Consider the following 22,147-nt stretch of genomic DNA (forward strand, 5'->3'; position numbering starts at 1 on the left):
CATCCTCTCCCCGATGCTATTTAACATCTATGTGAAGCCGCTGGGGGCTATCATCAGGAGGTTTGGGGTGCAGTGTCATCAATATGCGGATGACACGCAGCTCTACCTCTCATTCAAATTTTTACCAAAGTTGGCCGTAGAATCCCTGTCCAAATGTCTGGAGACGGTGAGTGGCTGGATGGGGAGGAATAAGCTGAAGCTGAACCCTGACAAGACCGAGGTACTTTTGGTGGGAGACAAGAGGAGGCTGGGGGATGTGGACCTGGTGTTGAATGGGGTACGGCTACCCTTGAAAGACCAGGGGGTCTTTCAAGCCTGGGGGTCATTTTGGACTCCCAGCTGTCCATGGAGGCTCAGGTGTCAGCTGTGAGCCAGACAGCGCTGTATCAACTCCATCTGATACGGCGGCTGCGCCCCTTCCTTCCCGACCATCTGCTCCCATCGGTAGTACATGCCCTGGTCTCCTCTCGTTTAGACTACTGTAATGCGCTCTACGTGGGGTTACTGTTGAAGACGGTTCGGAAGCTGCAGCTGGTACAGAACGCGGCGGCTCGCCTGATTAAAGGCAGCCGCCGGCGAGATCACATCACTCCAGTGCTGAAGGAGTTGCACTGGTTACCAGTTGTTTTCCGGGCCAAATTCAAGGTGTTGGTTTTGACCTTTAAAACCCTATATGGTTCCGGCCCAGCCTATCTTAAGGAGCACCTCCAGCAGCACCAGACAGGCCGCTTAACAAGATCAGCCTCGGATGGCCTTCTCTCTGTCCCATCAGCCAGGACAGCTAGACTGGTGGGGACGAGGGAGAGGGCCTTTTCTGTGGTGGCCCCCACTCTGTGGAACTCCCTCCCTAGGGAACTCTGTCATGCCCCCTCTTTAATCAGCTTCCGTCGTGCATTAAAAACGTTGTTGTTCAGGCAGGCATTTGGGGTGGGTTAGGGTATTTAAAAAAAAAATTATGGTAGAATTTTATTGTTTTAAATTGTTTTATGGTGTGTTGTACATCGCCCAGAGTGGCTGGGTGACCAGCCAGATGGGCAATTAATAAATTTAATAAATAAATAAATAAAATACAAGAGGGTTATGGGTTCTCAGGACTGGATTGTAAAATTGTTGGTAAGTGTGATCTGTAATGTAGCTAGGGCTGTTACAGTGGTTCAGGAAAAAAAATCCTCTGAAAAATGCTCCCGAGACCCCAGCTGTGGAACATTTACAAGAATGCTATTAGCACTAAATATCCTTTTAGGAGATAGTCCAGTTAAGATCTAATTAAAAACACACATTTTTAATCTGTGCTTAATGAATAAATTAAACATATTGATTACTCAATTATTTTATAATTATAACTCTCTTGGATCAGATAACACTTCCTGTTTACTCTGTGCAGGTTCTTTACCTTCCTTGTCATGTCTTCTTCATGACTAGAATCACACAGCAGTATTTAATATACAACCCCCCCAAACTATATAAGACTATTGTAATACCTCCCTCATGAGACCTGTGCTGAGGACTAAATCTCCTTTTAGGCTTATAAAATTATTCCTGCCTGTGTTCTGGAGTCCCTATCTTTTCTCTCTGTAGTTCCTTCTACTGCATCTGAAGCTGCTTCCAAAGTTCCCTCAGATTTTGAAAGCCACTATTCAGACAGTGCAAGGGACTACATTCAAAGAGATGGGCAGGTCAGTAGTGGAAATGAAATGATTTCCCTCACACAGAGGCAAATTTAAAACCCTGCAAAATTTCAGAAACCAAACTTTTAAATTTCAAAACTTTTCAATGAAATGCAGAATCTGGGTGAAGATGGTTTGGTGAAGGCAAGGGGCAGTATCCAATGCTGCCTGTATGCCGGCAGGACCCACTGCTAGCATAACAGAAAGCTAGCACTTCCTAAAGCAACTGGAAATGAGCCGAAATGCTCATTTCTGAAATGGAATAGCTCTCTGTAGCTAGCAGAAAGAATCTCCACTGGCTTGTCCCATTCTGGAAATGAGCATTTTGGCTCATTTCCAGGGTTCCTCTAGGAAGCCCTGGGCTCCCGTTGCACAACACAAACAGTGGCAGTGCATCAGTATTGGATACTACCCACTGATTGTGTTAGATGGGTTATTCAGTGCACCTGAGCCCATAATCCATATCCAGTCGGTGGTACATGCTGTGCTGATCCTCATCCTATCAGACCATGGATCTATGGGCTAAGCTTGGATGGCAGATTCCACGTCGGAGCAGGGATGAGTGAAATCTCATAACTAGGTAGGCCCAGTCTTCAAAATAATGAACTAGGCAGGGCCTGCCCAAGCCCAGCCTGAATTTCACTCCTTAGCTCAACCACTTACCCAGTGCAGAATGTACAATGCCAGGTGCAGCCAGAGCAGAAGCAAGCTGCCTTGTACTGAGTCAGACTATTGGTTCACCCAGCCCCGTATTATCTGCACTGACAGGCAGCAGCTTTTAAAGGTGACGGGCAGCAGTGGCATTTCACAGCCCTTCTTTGTGTGTGATGCCAAAGACTGAACCTGGGACCTTATGAATGCATTTTATTACTGAGCTGGCCCTACCATTAGGTAGAGTGAGGCAGTTCCTTCAGGTGGCAGATGCTGGGAGTGGGTGGGAGGGGCAGCAGTGAGGTGTTGAATGACAGAACCACTAGTGCTATGCAGTCTGTTCAGCATGCCCTTAGCTAGTTTGCTGTTCTCTGGTGTGGTGGAGGACACTGTCCCATCAGCAGCATTAAAGCGAGATTCAGCTATCATACTAGTCTCTTCTGTATGGGAGTCAAAGGAGAAAATGGGAGAGGGCACCATTTTATCCTTCAACCCTGGGAGCAAAATATTGTTACACTCCTGCACAGGATGAAGGCCTACAACAACAGAACTCCAAGCAAACCTTGCTTGCTCTCAGCTGCCCAGCGGTTGTTCATCTGCAAGACCTATGGTTGGACTTGATGGTCTTATAGGGCCCTTCCAACCCTATTCTATGATCAACGCTTCATGCCCTTCATGTTTTGCACTACATCACCAAACGGAGCATTTTGGAAACAACTGTAGGGATTAGTCCTCAGAAAGGTTAGTTTGCTATTGGATCACCATGTAATTGTCTGAAGATGGGATAATTTTTCTTTATTTCTTTCCAGAGTGAAAATAATAACTAATTAATATACTTGGAACACAATGCTATTTCTGCCTAAAGGAGAGAATTTGCCATTTGACCTGACAGCAATGCTGATGAAAAGCAGAAAACGCTGGAGATGAGCATCAGCAGAGAGGTAATTATTCTGGAATGTCTATCTCAATAACACCCTGAAAGACTGTTAACTAAGGGCCGAACTAAACATTGTCCTAATTATGCATAGTGGAGCTATGCATGATTATATTTTCTACTCTCCTGCAAGCATGTGCAGCCCCAGCTTGGACTGGAACCATGGCACTTCAGGAGAAGAGGGCTTAAGCTTCCCCCCCTATTTTCATCATAAAATTCCACCCCCCCAACCTCAAACATGGGAGGAGACTTTTTTTTAAAAAGAAAGAAAAATAGCCTCCATTGCTTCAAACATCGATTCATATTTGACTACCCACAGGTAGGGGTGTACGAAACATACTTACCGGTCTGCTGGGGGTGTCCGCGGGGGGGAGGGAGGCGATCCGTCCCTCCCCCTGGAATCCTCCCCAGCCAGCTCTGCTGGCTGGGCCCGTCCGCAGCTGGACTTGTGTCCGCTGCAGGGCTGCAGACGCAAATGGCATCGGCTACACCAGACACCATTTGCATCCACAGCCCTGCAGCAGATGGACAGCAGCGGCCAGACCCGGCCGGCAGCAGGTAGGGTCTGTCCGGAGAGGATTTTGGGGGGTGGGGGGGGAGTAGTCCATTCTGCCACAGACTCCGGGGGGCTGAAATCTAAAGAATCCAGCCTCATTGGAGTCCATGGAGGTTTTATCCGCCATCCCTACCTACAGGAGTTTGTGTAAGTGGGTTTAAATAACTGAGATGTTCATATTGCCAGGGAGCTGCACTTTCACTCCATTTAATACCAAGTTCAGTTGGTGAGTTACAACGTAATTGTAACCAAAAACAAGGCCACTGAAAAACAAGAGGGAGATATCAGCCAGGATTTTGAGGGCCTTGGTTAAGACACCCTGAATGGCCCCCTGCCTTCTCACCACCATTGTCACCAGCTGCTATTGCTCCTCATCCTCTTTCCTATCATTGCTATCATTTGCTTGCTTGCCAGGCACACAGCCTGCAGTGAGCAAGGAGGCTGTGGCATCTACTGCTCCTCCTTCTCACCACCTCTGTTTTCTGGGCAGCAAAAAAGGCAGGTGCACAAGGAGGTTGCAATAATGAAGCAGGATGCAGTGATGAAGAAGAGGAGCAACCCCAGAGGGCTCCTGTCCGTGGGTTGCTGCTGGGGTGTGGGCCCTTGGCAGATGCCCAACCTTGCCTACCCTTCATGTCAGCATGCTCAGGGGACCACTGAGTTTACAAAAGTACATTTACAAAAACAACCCCAAAGGATACAACCCCCCTCCCCAAAAAACCCAGCCCAATGGGGACTGAGCATACTCAGTAGCCATGGAATGTTGACTGTCAGAAAAGAAAAGCAGAAAATTGGATTGAGTGGGGATTGTAATCCAGTCCATGTCAAACCAACATAAAGCCAGGGCCTACAGCCAGCAGATCTAAGGAGATTGTGTTCTGCCCTGCAGCAGCTACACTCAAGAGCAGTATATTCCTGAGTGAACCTTCTTAGAGTAAAGCCAGCACCCAAGGCTGCTTTGCATTCCTGTTTTATAAGGGCAAATGGTGCCCTTCACTCTAGGGCACCATTTTTTGAAGTAAGCTGCTCTACAAGATGAAGATACACCTTATTATTATTTCTGTACTCTCTAAAGCTAGGATGAGAATATGCTAAAACCTTTGGTTGCAGGGAAGGGAGGGAAAGAGAGGAGGGATGTACTTGGGCAGGAGGAAGTAGATTCCATTTTTAAAGGAAGTATTGACTGGCGTTACTTACCTTGTCTATCAGGAAACCCATGGACCTTGTGTTATTTATACGTTTTTGTGACAGTGACACCACAATATTATAAGTTTTCAGCTCAGGCTCTGGTACCTGGATGGAATACTGAGGGCTTCTTGAAAAGGCACCTGTTGTGAAAATGATCATTTCTATAAGACATGTGCAACAGAGCCCGGACTTATTAAGACCTCCTTCCTTTATCTCTCTGTTTGACAATAGACTGCTACACTTACATGCTTATATTTCATGGTCCTCTGGGAGAAGCAAGTGGATGCAATACCCTTCAGCCTGTCCACCCAGCATGCTTGCAGGAGGGCAGGCATCTCATTAGTGCCTACTTCTTAAGACTCACATATACTAAGAATTGGTACCATATGACCTCTAAGACCTGTTCTTTAATCCTATGTAATGGAAAGAATCCTCTGGTTAAAGGGAAGGAAAGAAATACATTCTGCAAGCACCCAAAGATTCCTGTTGACTGATACTGTAACATGGTTGAATCTAAGGCTGTAATTCTATATATACTTGTCTGAGAATAGGAACTTGGGAAACTGCCTCTTACTGAGTGAGACTATTGGTGCACCTAGCTCATTGTTGTCTACACTGACTGGGATCAGCTGTCCAGGGTCCCAGGTTGGGATCTTTCACTTTCTATAATTTCACTTTCTATAATATTTGCATTTTTTGCAAGCACAAGTTTATTCCATCCACCTTCTGCATTAGTTTGAGAATTTTCAAAAAGTCTGCATAAAAATTTGCATGAATTTCATGGGCACCAATATTGGTATGCATTTTTATATGCAATTTCCCCCTAACATACACATTTTTGCCAGCACTTTCCCCTAATATATGCCTTCTTGTATGCAATTTATCCTAATGTATGCACATTTGTACACCCGTTTTGATCAGAGAACTGCATCACAGTGGATAATAGGGATGGTGGAGAATTTCTCCATGAATCTCGGGGAGGCCGAATGCCAACGCATTCGGCCCCCCGAAATTGGTGGTGAAATTCTCCACCCCCCGCCCTCCCCCGGGATGGGACTTACCTCCCTCGAATGTCCCTCTTGGCGGCGGTTTGATGGCGGTTAGGCGGGGGCGGGGGCAGCGGCTGGTCTTCCAACCGGCTGCCGCCGCCGCCGCCGCCATTACAAAGTGAATGTAAAAAAAAACACCACACACACATGTGATAGGCTACATAACGATTTACATAGCCTATCACGGCTAGATTTCCAAAGTCAGCCGTGATAGGCTACATAAATCGTTACGTAGCCTATCACGTGTGTCTGTGTGTGTTTTTTTACATTCACTTTTTTATTTCGCGGCCGGGGAGACGGGGTGCTTCTCCCCGGCCTGAATTTCGGCCAGGCGAGGCGGGGTGCCTCCCCCCCCGGCCTGAACTTCAGGGGGAGAACCGAAGCGCCTCCCCCCCACCGCAAAGCAAGCTGCAGGACCAGGTAAGTGACTTTCGTACATCCCTAGTGGATAAAGGTGTTCTGGTTTGCATACTAGTTTTGGAAGTCCAAATTAGTGTCATATCGATATGATTCCATCATGGTGACACTATATCCCTCTTGTGCATTTATACCTCATAGCACACCGATGACATCTGTTGTGGGATTTTGGATAATATGGAATAAAAAGTAGAAAATAACACTGGAAAGGCAGTGTACGGAATACGCAATGTGTCCCAACAGTTATCATACCGATAAAACAGTTATCATACCGATAAAACAGTTTAATACCGATAAAAAGCACTAGTGTAGGTCTGCCCCATGTTGGTTCATATTAAAATGTGAATCAAATGCATTTCTCCCCTGTCCCTAATACTTATTACCATTATGATGGATGCTGTTTCCTGGAGAGAGTCCTTGAAGCCATCGGTTGACATGCATGTCCATGGACCAACGGCACTGCTCTCCAAAGTCCAGGAATGTTGGCACATTATTGCAAATGTACAGGGTTGTAAAATTCTCTTGGAAATCTTTACATGACATCCTGATAAAAGATAACATGTTTCATTTCAGTGCAGCAGGAGGATGTCAGTAGTCACTTCTAGAGCTCATTTGAATTTTGAGGGAAGCCAAAATAAATTCTCAGAAAGAGAATCCCGAATTTATTCCTCCCTTGCACACCCCTAATTTAATCCCCTCCCATGCCAATTTCCATCACAATTTCAATCCTCATTCTGAATCCATGAGGGCTAGAAATGTTTTTGAAAATGAGAAGGGAAATTTCCATGACACTAACAAAATGTATTGAAAAGGCCATTAACAGCTGCTTGGGACTAACAGGCCATAGGCTGCCAATCCTTTTCTCAGAAAAGGCTCTACAGACTGTGGCCTTATGTTTAATATATAAACACAGCAGCACTCTCAAAATATGAGTGACCCACTGCAAGAACAGGAGATGGTCATATATTTTCTAGACTTGGGGTCTTAAATCTATTGCACAGAGAAACCCAGGAAAACCATTTTTGTAAGTGTAACTATACCAGAACTCTCCATCATCCTTGTTCTCATAGAGATTTTCCTTGTATTGTTTCGGAACTTGATCCCACTCCACAGAGCTGTAGAAGAGAACAAAACCATACACAGCACTGAAAGGCATTGATTGTCTTGTAATCGTATCAGTCATTAGGAGACTTTTCCACACCTCCCTTCCATGTGAATCTCGGCATCAACAGCATATTTGCCCATGACTTGCCCCCTAAGTACCCATTTGGGCATCAACTCTCCTTTTCAATATTATTTGCAGAGAAACAAGGGCAAATAAGTTTCATGAGGGTGAGGCCTGTGGAGAACAGGCCTCACCCTTCCACAGTTGCCCACCCCTGCACTAGGAAGAACTGAATCCAGCTCCTAAAATCAGCAGGACTGGGTGCCTAGCAGGCCCTCCTGTTAGGAAGAATGAGACGGTCACCTTAGGTGGCAGATTTTGGATCTCATGAAAGGGCAGCAAATCTCTACAGATTGTTATTATTGTATTTTTATTGCCAGGATGGGGGAGAGGTGGTTGTGGGATTTTCTCCCTCAGGTGTAAAACAACAACAACAACTATCAACCAGCCTTGCGTACTATGCACCTTGACTTGGTGGGAGAAGGGGTGGCCATTTGCTGCTCCATCTCAGGCAGAAATATGTCTTGGGCCAGCCCTGGTGCCTAGCCATGAACAGATTAACTCACTTGTCTGATATTTCAAATTGAATTGCAAAGGGGAAGAGAGTTTCACTTTAATGAGATGCTCACTTTTCAGCCAAAAAACCCAGAAGTATAGCCTTGGTCAAGAAAATAGCTTGGGGAAATCAGCTAGTGCAACTACACCCTAAGGGCAGAACTGTACATTACAAGGAATCCAGGAATACTTGCAACAGCAGCAGCCATAACTCAATAAATTTATTTGGAATTATAAATCCCTCAGAATCAAGGCAAACATTATACAGCAGCAAATATCCACTGGCAAATATGATACATTTATTATCATGCTTCAATTTTGGAAGCATTAGTGCAGTGACTTCACATATGAGGATGCACCATCCTGGATGAGGAAACAGAAAGGACTGAGTACTCCTTTACTGGAATGGTTATGGACTATGGAGTCATCTCCAGAGAAGAAAAGTAACTCAATCCAATGAAATCAGAGATTTGGGATAAACATAGACCAATATTAGCCTTACATATTTCCTGTGCAGCATCAGTAAAAAAAAAAAAAGATATGGATTTAAAGAAGCAAGAGAACTAGGAGACTTTAGCATTTGGATAAACAAAACATGTCTCAAGGAATAATATTCACATATGGCCAACATGTACACAGACACTCTAATGTTCAATTACTATTCTATCAGTTTTTATTAATTAGAAACTATATTCAAAACACTACAAGAGGTGTAATTATTAATAGGATGTTAACACCTTTCAAAAAGATTCAGGGAACAGAGAGGCCTATTATCAGTGATATATAAGATATTATTAAAAAACATCTAATGGGAATGATATCTGAAGCAAAACTGGGAGAGGGAATTTAATATCAGACTATCAGAAGAAGGCTGGACGTACGTATGTAAAAAACATCAGTGTATGTTGCTTCAAGGGAAAATTTCTACAAAATATTATATAAATCATATTATACATCTGTGAGAATGTCAAGAGTGTATCTCAATGAATCTAGTAGATGCTGGAGATGTGGAAGGGGGTACATTCACACATATTTGATGGGAAAATCCTTGGGTAAAAACATATTGATCAGACACTGTAAAAGGTATTACAGAAATAACAGGATATGGAGTACAATCAAATCCCCAAACAATGTTGCTAGGGGCAATAAAGGGGCAAATCTTCCAAAGAGGGAAGATAACATATAGTGGTGGTCACATATATGGCATGTATACTTATGGCAAAATCATTGAAACCTGCTGTTTTACTGACACTTGGCCAATGGGGAAGGAAAATGTGGGATGCAATGGTAATGAACAAGATTACATCTTACAGAAACCAGTGAACAGGAAGTCATAATTCAATATCGTATTTTCAAATATTGGACTGTATTCATTCAGATCTGGAATTTGTACAGGCCTAATGATTTTGCAGCAATGGATGTTTTGACAATATGATACCACTGTTATTTTAATCAACTATGTTTTCTCAGTGTTTGGCTTTGCTTGATTTCTGAAGTAATGGAAGTGTACATGATTGTGCACTATGGGTTGGATCCCGTAGTGTCATTCCACTGATAGAACTGCTTCCATCTTCAGAAGCAGGAGGAGGTGATCCCCCCCAGCCACTTGTGCACCCTCAAAATCTGCTCTGGAGGGATGGGATACCCTCTGGAGGAGATTCTCAGACAGCATGGAGAGCTGAAGGGGGAAGAGAGAAGTAGAAGCTCCCTTTGTGTGGCACAGTGTCTAATTGCGTCCATGCAGCAGATGAAAGGAACAAACACACAGACACCAACTTAAATGGGCTATTAAATTGGCCACAACTTTATTGATTTGAATAGGATTGGTGGAGGCATAGAGCATGGATCCCCCATCGGGCAGCCCGCCTGCTGCCCGATATTCCTTCCTGGCCCACCTGCCAGGAGCGTTGGTGATGGGTGGAAGGGTCAGAGGCCCACCACAGCACAGACTGCGTGAACCCTTTCCCTCCACCCTGGAACCTGGATGTGGCATGCCTGCAGCCACCATGCTGGCCTGGTCTTGGTGTCACACCCACACAGATCCCTTAAGAGGATCCCACTGCAGGGAAGCAGGGAGCCCAATCCTGCTCTCCCTTCCAAATTGATCCAGCCCAATGCCTATCACGCCCCATAAAGTTGTGACATAAACAATACAATTCTACCAAGAGAGCACTCAAATAGTTCAACTTATTTAAATGCAGACTACTCTTGCAATGAGGAAGGCGAAAACCCTGCCCCCCCCCCCTGCCAATTAGAAGGCAGGTAAAATTCTTTCCCAGCCCCGTTACTGGTGACTTCTGTCCATTGCAAGGTCTACTATTACCAGGTGTGGGTGGGGAAGCCAGCAACAGCAAAGGTGCCAGCAAACTAGGGATGGGGGGGGGAATCCTCCACGGACCCCAGTGAGGCTGGATGCAAAAGAATCCGGCCCCCCGGAGTCCGTGGAGGATCGGAAGACTTACCTCCACCTCCTGGAGAAATCCTCATCAGCTGGATCCTCCCTGCCGGCCGGCTCCAGAGTGCCAGCGATAGGGCTGCCATTGCCGTATCGCTGGCTGGGCGGATTAAATGCAGCAGCAAAAGGCATCCGGGATGCAATTTGTGGCTGTAAAGGCCTTAGTTTAAGGTAAATGCAGCCGTAAATGGCTGCATTTACCTTAAACTAAGGCCTTTACGGCCACAAATGGCGTCCTGGATGCCATTTGCGTCCGTACTTTTACTTAACGTGATAGGCTACGCAAATATCTGCATAGCCTATCACGTAAAAGCAGGGGCGCAGGGATGTCCCTGCTTTTACGTGATAGGCTATGCAGATATTTGCGTAGCCTATTGCGTTAAGTAAAAGCACGGCTGCAAATGGCATCCAGGGCGCCATTTGCAGCCATAAAGGCCTCAGTTTGAGGTAAATGCAGCCATTTATGGCTGCATTTACCTTAAACTAAGGCCTTTACAGCTGCCAATGGCATCCTAAAAGCCATTTGAGGCTGCAGTCAATCCGGTCCACCAGCGATACAGCAATGGCAGCCGTATCGCTGCCACTTCGGAGCCGGCCAGCGGCTCCATGGACTCCAGCTGGTGAGGATTCCAGGGCGGGGGGCAGATCACCTCCCCTCCCACAGACCCCCGCGGATGCCTGATAAGGTGGTTTCAAACACCCCTACAGCAAACACAGGAGTCCTTGCTCTTTTATGTGCCTCAGACGGCCGAGAGACAGAACTGCCTGCCACTGTTCCCACCACTGGAGACAACCAGCCTTTCGATTAGCTCAGCGCTCATGCCAAGGGAAGGCGCTGCCACTGCCCCTGCCCAGGCTCTCGCCAGCTCCCTTCCTTTCCTGCCACAGGACCTGCATGCGCTCACAATGGAGGCTCCCCAGTAAGTGGGAAACTGGATTTGTGCTAGTGGACATCCACTAGCATGACACTGGATTTAACCCTATGGCTGTGTGTGTGTGTGTGTGTATATATATATATATATATGAATGATATAATTAAAAAGATGGGAGAAACCCTACAATGGCAGCCCCTGGTTGAGTCCCCCACCTCCATAGCATGTGTTACAACTTACCTCATTTCCTAGCTCATCATCCCTCATATAAAACATTTGTGTATATTACTTTCACATACGCACATTTTTGCGTGCATTGGTATGACCTAAATCATATCCCTTATGAATATACAGTGGAGGTGAGGAATAGATTTCAGGGATTAGACCTGATAGACAGAGTGCCTGAGGAACTATGGATGGAGGTCCATAACATTGTTCAGGAGGCAGCAACGAAATCCATCCCAAAGAAAAAGAAATGCAAGAAAGCAAAGTGGCTGTCTGATGAGGCTTTACAAGTAGCTGAGGAAAGAAGGGAAGTGAAAAGCAAGGGAGAAAGGGGAAGATATACCCAACTGAATGCAGAGTTCCAGAGAATAGCAAGGAGAGACAAGAAGGCCTTCTTAAATGAACAATGCAAAGAAATCGAGGAAAACAACAGAATGGGAAAGACTAGAGATCTCTTCAAGAAAATTGGAGATCTCAAGGGAACGTTTTGTGCAAAGACAGGCATGATAAAGGACAAAGAAGGCAGGGACCTAACAGAAGCAGATGAGATTAAGAAGAGGTGGCAAGAATACACAGAAGAACTATACAGGAAAGATCTGAATGTCCCTGATAGCCATGATAGTGCGGTCACTGAACTTGAGCCGGACATCCTAGAGTGTGAAGTCAAGTGGGCCTTAGGAAGCATTAGTAACAACAAAGCTAGCGGAGATGACAGTCTCCCAGCTGAGCTATTTAAAATCCTAAAAGATGATGCTGTTAAAGTGCTGCATTCAATATGCCAACAAATCTGGAACACTCAACAGTGGCCACAAGACTGGAAAAGGTCAGTTTACATTCCAATTCCAAAGAAGGGCAACGCCAAAGAGTGTTCAAACTACCGCACAATTGCGCTCATTTCACATGCCAGCAAGGTGATGCTCAAAATCCTACAAGCTAGGCTTCAGCAGTATGCGAACCGAGAACTACCGGAAGTACAAGCTGGGTTTCGAAGAGGCAGAGGAACTAGAGATCAAATCGCCAACATTCGCTGCATCATGGAGAAAGCAAGAGAATTCCAGAAAAATGTCTATTTCTGCTTCATTGACTACGCTAAAGCCTTTGATTGTGTGGATCACAACAAACTGTGGCAAATTCTTAAAGTGATGGGAGTACCAGACCACCTTACCTGTCTCCTGAGAAACCTGTACGAGGGTCAAGAAGCAACAGTAAGAACCAGACATGGAACAACCGATTGGTTCAAAATTGGGAAAGGAGTACGACAAGGCTGCATATTGTCACCCTGCTTATTTAACTTATATGCAGAGTACATCATGAGAAATGCCGGGTTGGATGAATCAGAGGTCGGAATTAAGATTGCTGGGAGAATTATCAACAACCTCCAATATGCAGACGATACCACCCTAATGGCAGAAAACGAAGAGGATCTAAAGAGCCTCTTGTTGAGGGTGAAAGAGGAGAGTGCAAAAGCTGGTTTGAAACTCAACATTAAAAAAACTAAGATCATGGCATCTGGCCCCATCACTTCCTGGCATATAGAAGGGGAAGAAATGGAAGCAGTGACAGATTTTACTTTCTTGGGCTCCAAGATCACCGCAGACGGTGACTGTAGCCATGAAATTAAAAGACGCTTGCTCCTTGGGAGGAAAGCTATGGCCAACCTAGACAGCATAGTAAGAAGCAGAGACATCACCTTGCCAACAAAAGTCCGTCTAATCAAAGCTATGGTTTTCCCAGTAGTAATGTATGGCTGTGAGAGCTGGACTATAAGGAAGGCTGAGCGCCGAAGAATTGATGCTTTCGAACTGTGGTGCTGGAGAAGACTCTTACGAGTCCCCTGGACTGCAAGGAGGTCAAATCAGTCCATCCTAAAGGAAATCAACCCTGAGTGCTCATTGGAAGGACAGATAATGAAGCTGAAGCTCCAATATTTTGGCCACCTAATGCGAAGAGAAAACTCCCTGGAAAAGACCCTGATGCTGGGAAAGACTGAAGGCCAAAGGAGAAGGGGACGGCAGAGGATGAGATGGCTAGATAGCATCACGGATGCAATGAATATGAACTTGAGCACGCTCCGGGAGAGAGCGCAGGACAGGAAGGCCTGGCGTGCTATGGTCCATGGGGTCACGAAGAGTCGGACACGACTGAACAACTGAACAACAACAACAACAATGTGCATTTTTGTATGCATATTACAATAATATTGTAATGTGATGTAAATGTGCCATACGATAAATAAATTAACATAAATTAAACAAAGTGGAAGGTAGTCATCTGGTCTAATCTGAAATTTGCCTCTAATTGTTCACAGCATTAATTAGGTTTGGAGGGCGAGATCAAGGGAGTGAGAGATCTGGCCTAGGCTGAGTATGCAAAAATGGAATGGAGGTTATTTTGGATACATAGACTTGAAACAAACAGCATGAAACGCCAGCTGCTGGATTAGCTGATTATTATGCTAAATCCCTATATACTGGCTCTTGAAAGAGCATTCTCACACCAAGACTCAAAAGATTCATCCTTCTTATGAGATAACATCTTTGAAGTCCTACCGATCGCTCCAAGCTCCATTCCATTCCCCATGGCCCCAAGGATTCCAAATTCTGATTAAATGTTCCTTCCCATCCATGTAGGGAACCTGTTAAGCAGCAGGAAAGGAAAAGTCACAATCACAATTTTGCATGTCTGGGTGGTTCAGTGGAGAAAGCAGACATGCGGATGCATTTGCTTTTATATTTTGGAGAATTAACTTTAACTCCTGATATTGACTATCAGCGGCTAAAGAATGATGGATGAGATCCTCCATACAGCAAACTTGCTTAAATCCCATTGCCTTCAATGGCAAATAAGAAGCCATTGTGCACTGGGGATTGGAGTGAAATTAGTTTGCTGTGCATTTTGATGCAAACATATGTAATTTACATTTTCCAAGCCAACATGTGAATCGAAAAGCAGTTATACTTTGATATTTGCACTTTTATGAATTTTGCAATCCAGTTTTCCAATCAAAAAGTGCATATATTAGGGGGATATGCACACAGATGTGCATATGTTCATGAAAATAACATACACAAACACATTATACTAGAAGAAGTTACTTGCAAAAATGTGTACCTTAGGTATATTTGGAAAATATAGGTATATTTGGAAAAGGTGAGTGCAAAAATGCATATATTAGGAGAAATGCTTAGAAAATGTGTATGGATTTTCATGTGGACTTTTTAATTTTCTTTTTTAAAGCACACTGATGCAGAAATAGAATGAAATGAATATAAGTTTGGAAACATAAGAAACTGAGCAAAACTGAAATTGACAAATAGCTACTGTGGACAAGGTAGAAGCCAATGAGTTTTCACTACATTATATGTGGGCGAGACCACATTCAAAAGAGTAAAGCAAAGAACCAAAACAATGCTATGAAAAATAATATGTACATTTGGAAATAAGGGGAAACATAATGTACTGTGTCAAACCCTTTGAACATTCTGAAGTGCTAAATGAAAACATATAGGATTGGATACAGATTGAGGTGACCATTATATCTACTACTGTGGGCAAGAATGCCTTCGAAGAAATGGAGTAGCACTCATAGTCAACAAAAGGGTGGGAAAAGCAGTACTGGGGTATAATCTCAAAAACGATAGAATGATCTCAGTACGAACAAGGCAAACCATTCAACATCACAGTAATTCAACTCTATGCCCCAGCCACTGAGGCCGAAGAAGCTGAGGTTGATCGGTTCTATGAAGACCTACAACACCTTCTAGAACTAACACCAAAACAAGATGGGCTTTTCATCATAGGGGATTGGAATGCCAAAGTAGGAAGTCAAGAAATAATTGGGATAACACGCAAGCATGGCCTTGGTGTTCTAAATGAAGTAGGACAAAGGCTAATAGAGTTTTGCCAAGAGAACACGCTGATCATAGCAAACACTCTTTTCCAACAGCACAAGAGGCGACTCTACACATGGACATCACCAGATGGTCAATATCGAAATCAGATTGATTATGTCCTTTGCAGCCAAAGATGGAGAAGCTCTATACAGTCAGTAAAAACAAGACCTGGAGCCGACTGTGGCTCAGATCATGAGCTTCTTTTTGCAAAATTTCGGCTTAAATTGAAGAACGTCGGGAAAACCACTAAACCATTCAGCTATGACCTAAATCATATCCCTTATGAATATACAGTGGAGGTGACGAATAGATTTAAGGGATTAGACCTGATAGACAGAGTGCCTGAGGAACTATGGACAGAGGTCCGTAACATTGTTCAGGAGGCAGCAACTCAATCCATCCCAAAGAAAAAGAAATGCAAGAAAGCAAAGTGGCTGTCTGATAAGGCTTTACAAGTAGCTGAGGAAAGAAGGGAAGTGAAAAGCAAGGGAGAAAGGGGAAGAGATATCCAACTGAATGCAGAGTTCCAGAGAATAGCAAGGAGATACAAGAAGGCCTTCTTAAATGAACAATGCAAAGAAATCGAGGAAAACAATAGAATGGAAAAGACTAGAGATCTTTAAGTCACTTACCTTTTCTCGCAGCTTTTTCGCGGTGGGGGGGAGTGCTTCGCTGCTCCCCCCGCGAAGTTCAGGCCGGGGGGGGGAGGCTTCCCGCCTCACCCGGCCGAAATTCAGGCCGGGAGGGGAGGCTTCCCGCCTCGCCCGGCCGAAATTCAGGCCAGGGAGGAGGCTTCCCGCCTCGCCCGGCCGCGAACATGAAAGTAAAAAAAAAAACATCCCCTGATAGGCTACGTGACGATTCACGTAGCCTATCACGGCTAGATCTGGAAAGTCAGCCATGATAGGCTACGTGAATCGTCACGTAGCCTATCACGGGTGACTTAAAAAAAAAAAAGCGCGTACGCGAATGGCGGCCCCCATAGGGAGCCGCCATTCGCGTTCCTTATTTAGTTGCTGTAGTCTACGTCAATGTTTACGTAGACTACGGCGAAAATAAGGGCAACGCAAATAGCATTGCCCTTATTTTCACTGTAGTCTATGTAAACATTGACGTAGACTACAGCGACCAAATAAGGAAGGGGAATGGCGGCTCCCTATGGGGGCCGCCATTATCCGTACACACTTTTTTTTTTTTTTAAGTCACCCGTGATAGGCTACGTGACGATTCACGTAGCCTATCACGGCTGACTTTGCAAATCTTGCCGTGATAGGCTACGTGAATCGTCACGTAGCCTATCAGGGGACGTGTTGTTTTTTTTTCTTTCATTGCAATGGCGGGGGCGGCAGCCGGTCGAAAGACCGGCTGCCGCTCCCGCCCCGCTCGAACACCGGACGAACCGCCAGCCGGACCCGCCACCGGGAGGGACATTCAGGGAAGGTAAGTCCCGTCCCGGGGGGGGGCGGGGGATTTCTCCCCGAAACTTGTTCGGGGGGCCGAACACGTTGGCGCTCGGCCCCCCGAAGTTTCGGGGAGAAATTCTCCGCCATCCCTAGATCTTTTCAAGAAAATCGGAGATCCCAAGGGAACGTTTTGTGCAAAGACGGGCATGATAAAGGACAAAGAAGGCAGGGACCTAACAGAAGCAGATGAGATTAAGAAGAGGTGGCAAGAATACACAGAAGAACTATACAGGAAAGATCTGAATGTCCCTGATAGCCATGATAGTGCGGTCACTGAACTTGAGCCGGACATCCTAGAGTGTGAAGTCAAGTGGGCCTTAGGAAGCATTAGTAACAACAAAGCTAGCGGAGATGACAGTCTTCCAGCTGAGCTATTTAAAATCCTAAAAGATGATGCTGTTAAAGTGCTGCACTCAATATGCCAACAAATGTGGAACACTCAACAGTGGCCACAAGACTGGAAAAGGACAGTTTACATTCCAATTCCAAAGAAGGGCAATGCCAAAGAGTGTTCAAACTACCACACAATTGCACTCCTTTCACATGCCAGCAAGGTGATGCTCAAAATCCTACAAGCTAGGCTTCAGCAGCATGTGAACCGAGAACTACCGGAAGTACAAGCAGGGTTTCGAAGAGGCAGAGGAACTAGAGATCAAATCGCCAACATTCGCTGCATCATGGAGAAAGCAAGAGAATTCCAGAAAAACGTCTATTTCTGCTTCATTGACTATGCTAAAGCCTTTGATTGTGTGGATCACAACAAACTCTGGCAAATTTTTAAAGAGATGGGAGTACCAGACCACCTTACCTTTCTCCTAAGAAACCTGTATGAGGGTCAAGAAGCAACAGTAAGAACCGGACATGGAACAACCGATTGGTTCAAAATTGGGAAAGGAGTACGACAAGGCTGCATATTGTCACCCTGCTTATTTAACTTATATGCAGAGTACATCATGAGAAATGCCGGGTTGGATGAATCAGAGGTCGGAATTAAGATTGCTGGGAGAATTATCAACAACCTCCAATATGCAGATGATACCACCCTAATGGCAGAAAGCGAAGAGGCTCTAAAGAGCCACTTGTTGAGGGTGAAACAGGAGAGTGCAAAAGCTGGTTTGAAACTCAACATTAAAAAAACTAAGATCATGGCATCTGGCCCCATCACTTCCTGGCATATAGAAGGGGAAGAAATGGAAGCAGTGACAGATTTTATTTTCTTGGGCTCCAAGATCACCGCAGACGGTGACTGTAGCCATGAAATTAAAAGACGCTTGCTCCTTGGGAGGAAAACTATGGCAAACCTAGACAGCATAGTAAGAAGCAGAGACATCACCTTGCCGACAAAGGTACATCTAATCAAAGCTATGGTTTTCCCAGCAGTAATGTATGGCTGTGAGAGCTGGACTATAAAGAAGGCTGAGCGCCGAAGAATTGATGCTTTCGAACTGTGGTGCTGGAGAAGACTCTTTTGAGTCCCCTGGACTGCAAGGAGGTCAAATCAGTCCATCCTAAAGGAAATCAACCCTGACTGCTCATTGGAAGGACAGATACTGAAGTTGAAGATCAAATATTTTGGCCACCTAATGCAACGAGAAAAGTCACTGGAAAAGACCCTGATGCTGGGAAAGATTGAAGGCAAAAGGAGAAGGGGATGGCAGAGGATGAGATGGCTAGATAGCATCACCAATGCAATGAATATGAACTTGAGCACGCTCCGGGAGAGAGCGGAGGACAGGAAGGCCTGGCGTGCTATGGTCCATGGGGTCACGAAGAGTCGGACACGACTTAACGACTGAACAACAAATCGTGCTGGCAGAAGCAGCTTCTTCCTCCCCTTCTCCCCGTCCCCGAACCCCATCCAGCCCCCTGAAAATGCAGCACAGAGAGTTGGAGGACGCTGATGAATCGGGCGAGTGTGGTAACGGAGAGAGGAGGGATCCCTGAACAGTGGTAGAAGGTACCCTCGATGAGCATGAGCCTTTCTATCCATGGAAGGTAGATCTTCGATCCAACCTTGTTGCTGCTGCTGCTGCTGCTGTTGTTGTTGTTTTGGCCCTTGGTGGGGCCAGTGCTTTAATGTGCTTAGAATAGGTGCCAGAAAATCTGGACAGGTTCAGGAAAGCATTTATTGACCTTGGACCTGAGCTAGGGATGTACGCATTGTGTAAAATGTGGTAAAATGTAAAATGTAAAATGGGCCAGTGTGGTGTAGTGGCTAGAGTGCTGGACTGGGAGTCGGGAGATCCGGGTTCTAGTCCCCACTCGGCCATGGAAGCTCACTGGGTGACTTTGGGCCAGTCACAGACTCTCAGCCCAACCTACCTCACAGGGTTGTTGTTGTGAGGATAAAATGGAGGAAGGAGGAGGATCATGTACACTGCCTTGAGTTCCTTGGAGGAAAAAAGGCAGGATATAAATGCAATAAATAAATAAATAAATAAATAAATAAATAAAATCCATTCCATCTATGTTCTGCAGATTGTCAGGCACTTTTCGTCCCATCGTCCGCCCATCAATGGAATTGGATTTAGTTGTTCCCTAAAACCACTCCATTCAAAGTATTTTGATTCAGAGTTGGTTTCTATGAAAAATCAATATTTATCTCTTTTAGGCATTTTGATTTGAAGATGATCCCTACAATCTTCCAATGATTTTCTGCGGCTATTCGGTGTCCTTTTTAGCCATTCCCAGCAGCTGGGTGGGAAACACCATTTTAATATACCAATATGCCCCTGATGTACATCACTATGGGGAACTGTGGGAAATTAAAGTGGCAGCTCAGACCCAGTGTTCTTGCTGCTGCTGCCAATGCCCCACTACCACCAGTTAAGCCCACCAGGGACTGCTAGTGTAGGATGGGGCCCACGAGAAGGCCCTTTGCCAAGGGCCCCTTCAGACCTGGAGCTGGCCCTTCAAAGAGATATATCTGCTTAGTAATTCAGGTGTTTAACACTATACCAAGATCCCTTGTGCAAGGGATTGACCATCAGTTCGGATGTTAAGAGGCATTCCCACCACAGAGCCCTTCTTCCCCTGTAGTTCCCAGAACAACCACACACACACACACACACACACACACACACGAGCATTCTTACTGCTGGTGAAGGATGGAATGCCAGAGGATTAGTTGTTAAGGTCCTTGTTTGCCTGGCCCTTTCTTTTTTCACCGTGGATGTGAGCATCATAAGTGATGGTTCTGAGGGATGAGTGCCACCCTCACCCTGGAAGCAGAACCACTTAACTTCAGTAAATCCTTGGATTTCTTTGGTGATTGCTGGATTATTTCTTTCTGCCAAATTGATCTCCCTCTGCAGAAGATCAAATTAATATTTGGGCAAGGGAAGAGTTTATGCTTGGGAAGGATAAGCCTCATGGGTAACGAAAATGACTTCTTCATCCAGCTCTGGACTTTTGACCCTGTGCCTGAGTGTACACAAATCGTGCACCTTGAGCTTAAGAGCTGTAGGGTAGCTGTAGGGTAAACCCACATCTTTTGTGTACCTGTCAGTCTAGCTTTTTTATTATTATTTTTCATCCACTTTGTGATGATTTCTCATACACAACACATAGTTAAACTATGGAATTCACTACCACAAGATGTAGTGACAGCTACCAGGATGGCTTTAAAAGAGGATCAGACAAATACATGGAGGATAAGGCTATCAATGGCTACTAGTCCTGATAGCTATATGCTGTCTCCAGTATCAGAGGTAAAATAAATTTAATTTATTTATAATATTGTATTTTAATTATTCATTTATTTATTATTTAAAATATTTCTTGGCTGCCTTTCAGGGCAGGAGCCCTCCCAAGGTGACATACAACAGTAAAACTCACATAATAAAAACCAATACGGCAATAAAAACAGTGAAAACAGCAACTGCAGCAAACATCCTAAAAAACAACAAACACTAACTTGTACACAAAGCCCACCACATTCAACTGCAGCTACAACCCAGATTGATAAAACATCATAAGGAGAAGGCCAGAGTAAAGTAGTAGGTTTTCAGGGCCTTCCTAAAAGCCTGCAATGATGGGGCCTTGTAGACCCAGTTGCTGTATACCAGTTGCTACCGAACACAAGTAGGAGGCTGCTGTTGCATTCACATCCTACTTGTGGGTTCCCCACAGGCAGCTGTTTGTCCGCTGTGTGAATTGAGTGCTGGATAGATGGATGCTTGGTCTGATCCAGCAGGGCTCTTCTTATATTTATGGAATAAATATATTCCATAAATATATCGAGTGCTGTATCCTTTGAGTCTTGAGTAGTGGACTTTCCACTGGAGCCACTGAGTCTTTTACCCATGAGGCTTAAATTTCCTTTGCATGTCTTTCTCATTATTTACGTGAATGCCCAGTCCTTGTTTGTGCAGAGGAGAAAGCAAAGGATGAATATAGGTTTTATATTCTCACATGGACTGTAGAAAGGGCTTCTGTCATGCCCTCACCAAGAAATCTTGTGAGATTTCCTCCTTGCTAGGATCATTGTTCGTTTTGTTTCATTACAGATCTGAGTGTGCTGCACCAGCCTGTCCTCTTGACATCTCCTGCTTCTTCATCCTTTCCTCAACACAGGCTGGTCCTGCTCTCTGGACTGTCATGAGGTCTCCCCTAACCTTTTCAAATCCCTACTTAGCTTACAACACCCTATCTCTGCTATATGATATCTAATCTCTCACACCTCTGACATGGAAAGAGAACCTTGAAACATTTACAGGCTCTCAGTCTCATTGCATTTAGTAAGATCAGTTTTGCTCTTGAATGGAGTTTATAACTCCGAATTAAACTAAGTCCATGGATTGAACCTACAGAAGTCTCCATTCATGTAATTTGTTTTGGTCTCTTAAAATGTGCCTGAGGCATCTTTTCTAGCAGTGACTTATCTTCTTCAGCATCAGTGCCTGAACCAATGAGTGTTAATTTTGGGTTCAGAGTGTCATCACTCTTGATACTTTGCTTAAAAATGACTAGCTGGCTGTCATCTTGCCGACTTGATCATCCTTGCACTTCTCCATAAAGTCCCCAGGTTTTAGACATTTCAAAAAGGCAGGAATAAA

At 44.9% G+C, this 22,147-nt stretch overlaps 1 protein-coding gene across 1 annotated transcript in view; it reads right to left on the minus strand.

Moving 5' to 3' along the window:
- Positions 1-22,147, minus strand: part of LOC146360003 (calpain-13-like) — an 89,766-nt gene that overhangs the window by 3,928 nt on the left and 63,691 nt on the right. The window contains exons 8-11 of the mRNA XM_084832537.1: positions 14,284-14,369; positions 7,503-7,577; positions 6,846-7,006; positions 5,006-5,136 (exon numbers count right to left, since the gene is read on the minus strand). Coding sequence (XP_084688663.1) covers positions 5,006-5,136; positions 6,846-7,006; positions 7,503-7,577; positions 14,284-14,369 — 453 coding nt within the window. The remainder of the gene's footprint in view (positions 1-5,005; positions 5,137-6,845; positions 7,007-7,502; positions 7,578-14,283; positions 14,370-22,147) is intronic.

The sequence above is a fragment of the Heloderma suspectum genome, chromosome 1 (assembly GCF_057233095.1).
Source record: "Heloderma suspectum isolate Gila_16-S chromosome 1, 16-S_ref, whole genome shotgun sequence".
NCBI lineage: Eukaryota > Metazoa > Chordata > Lepidosauria > Squamata > Helodermatidae > Heloderma > Heloderma suspectum.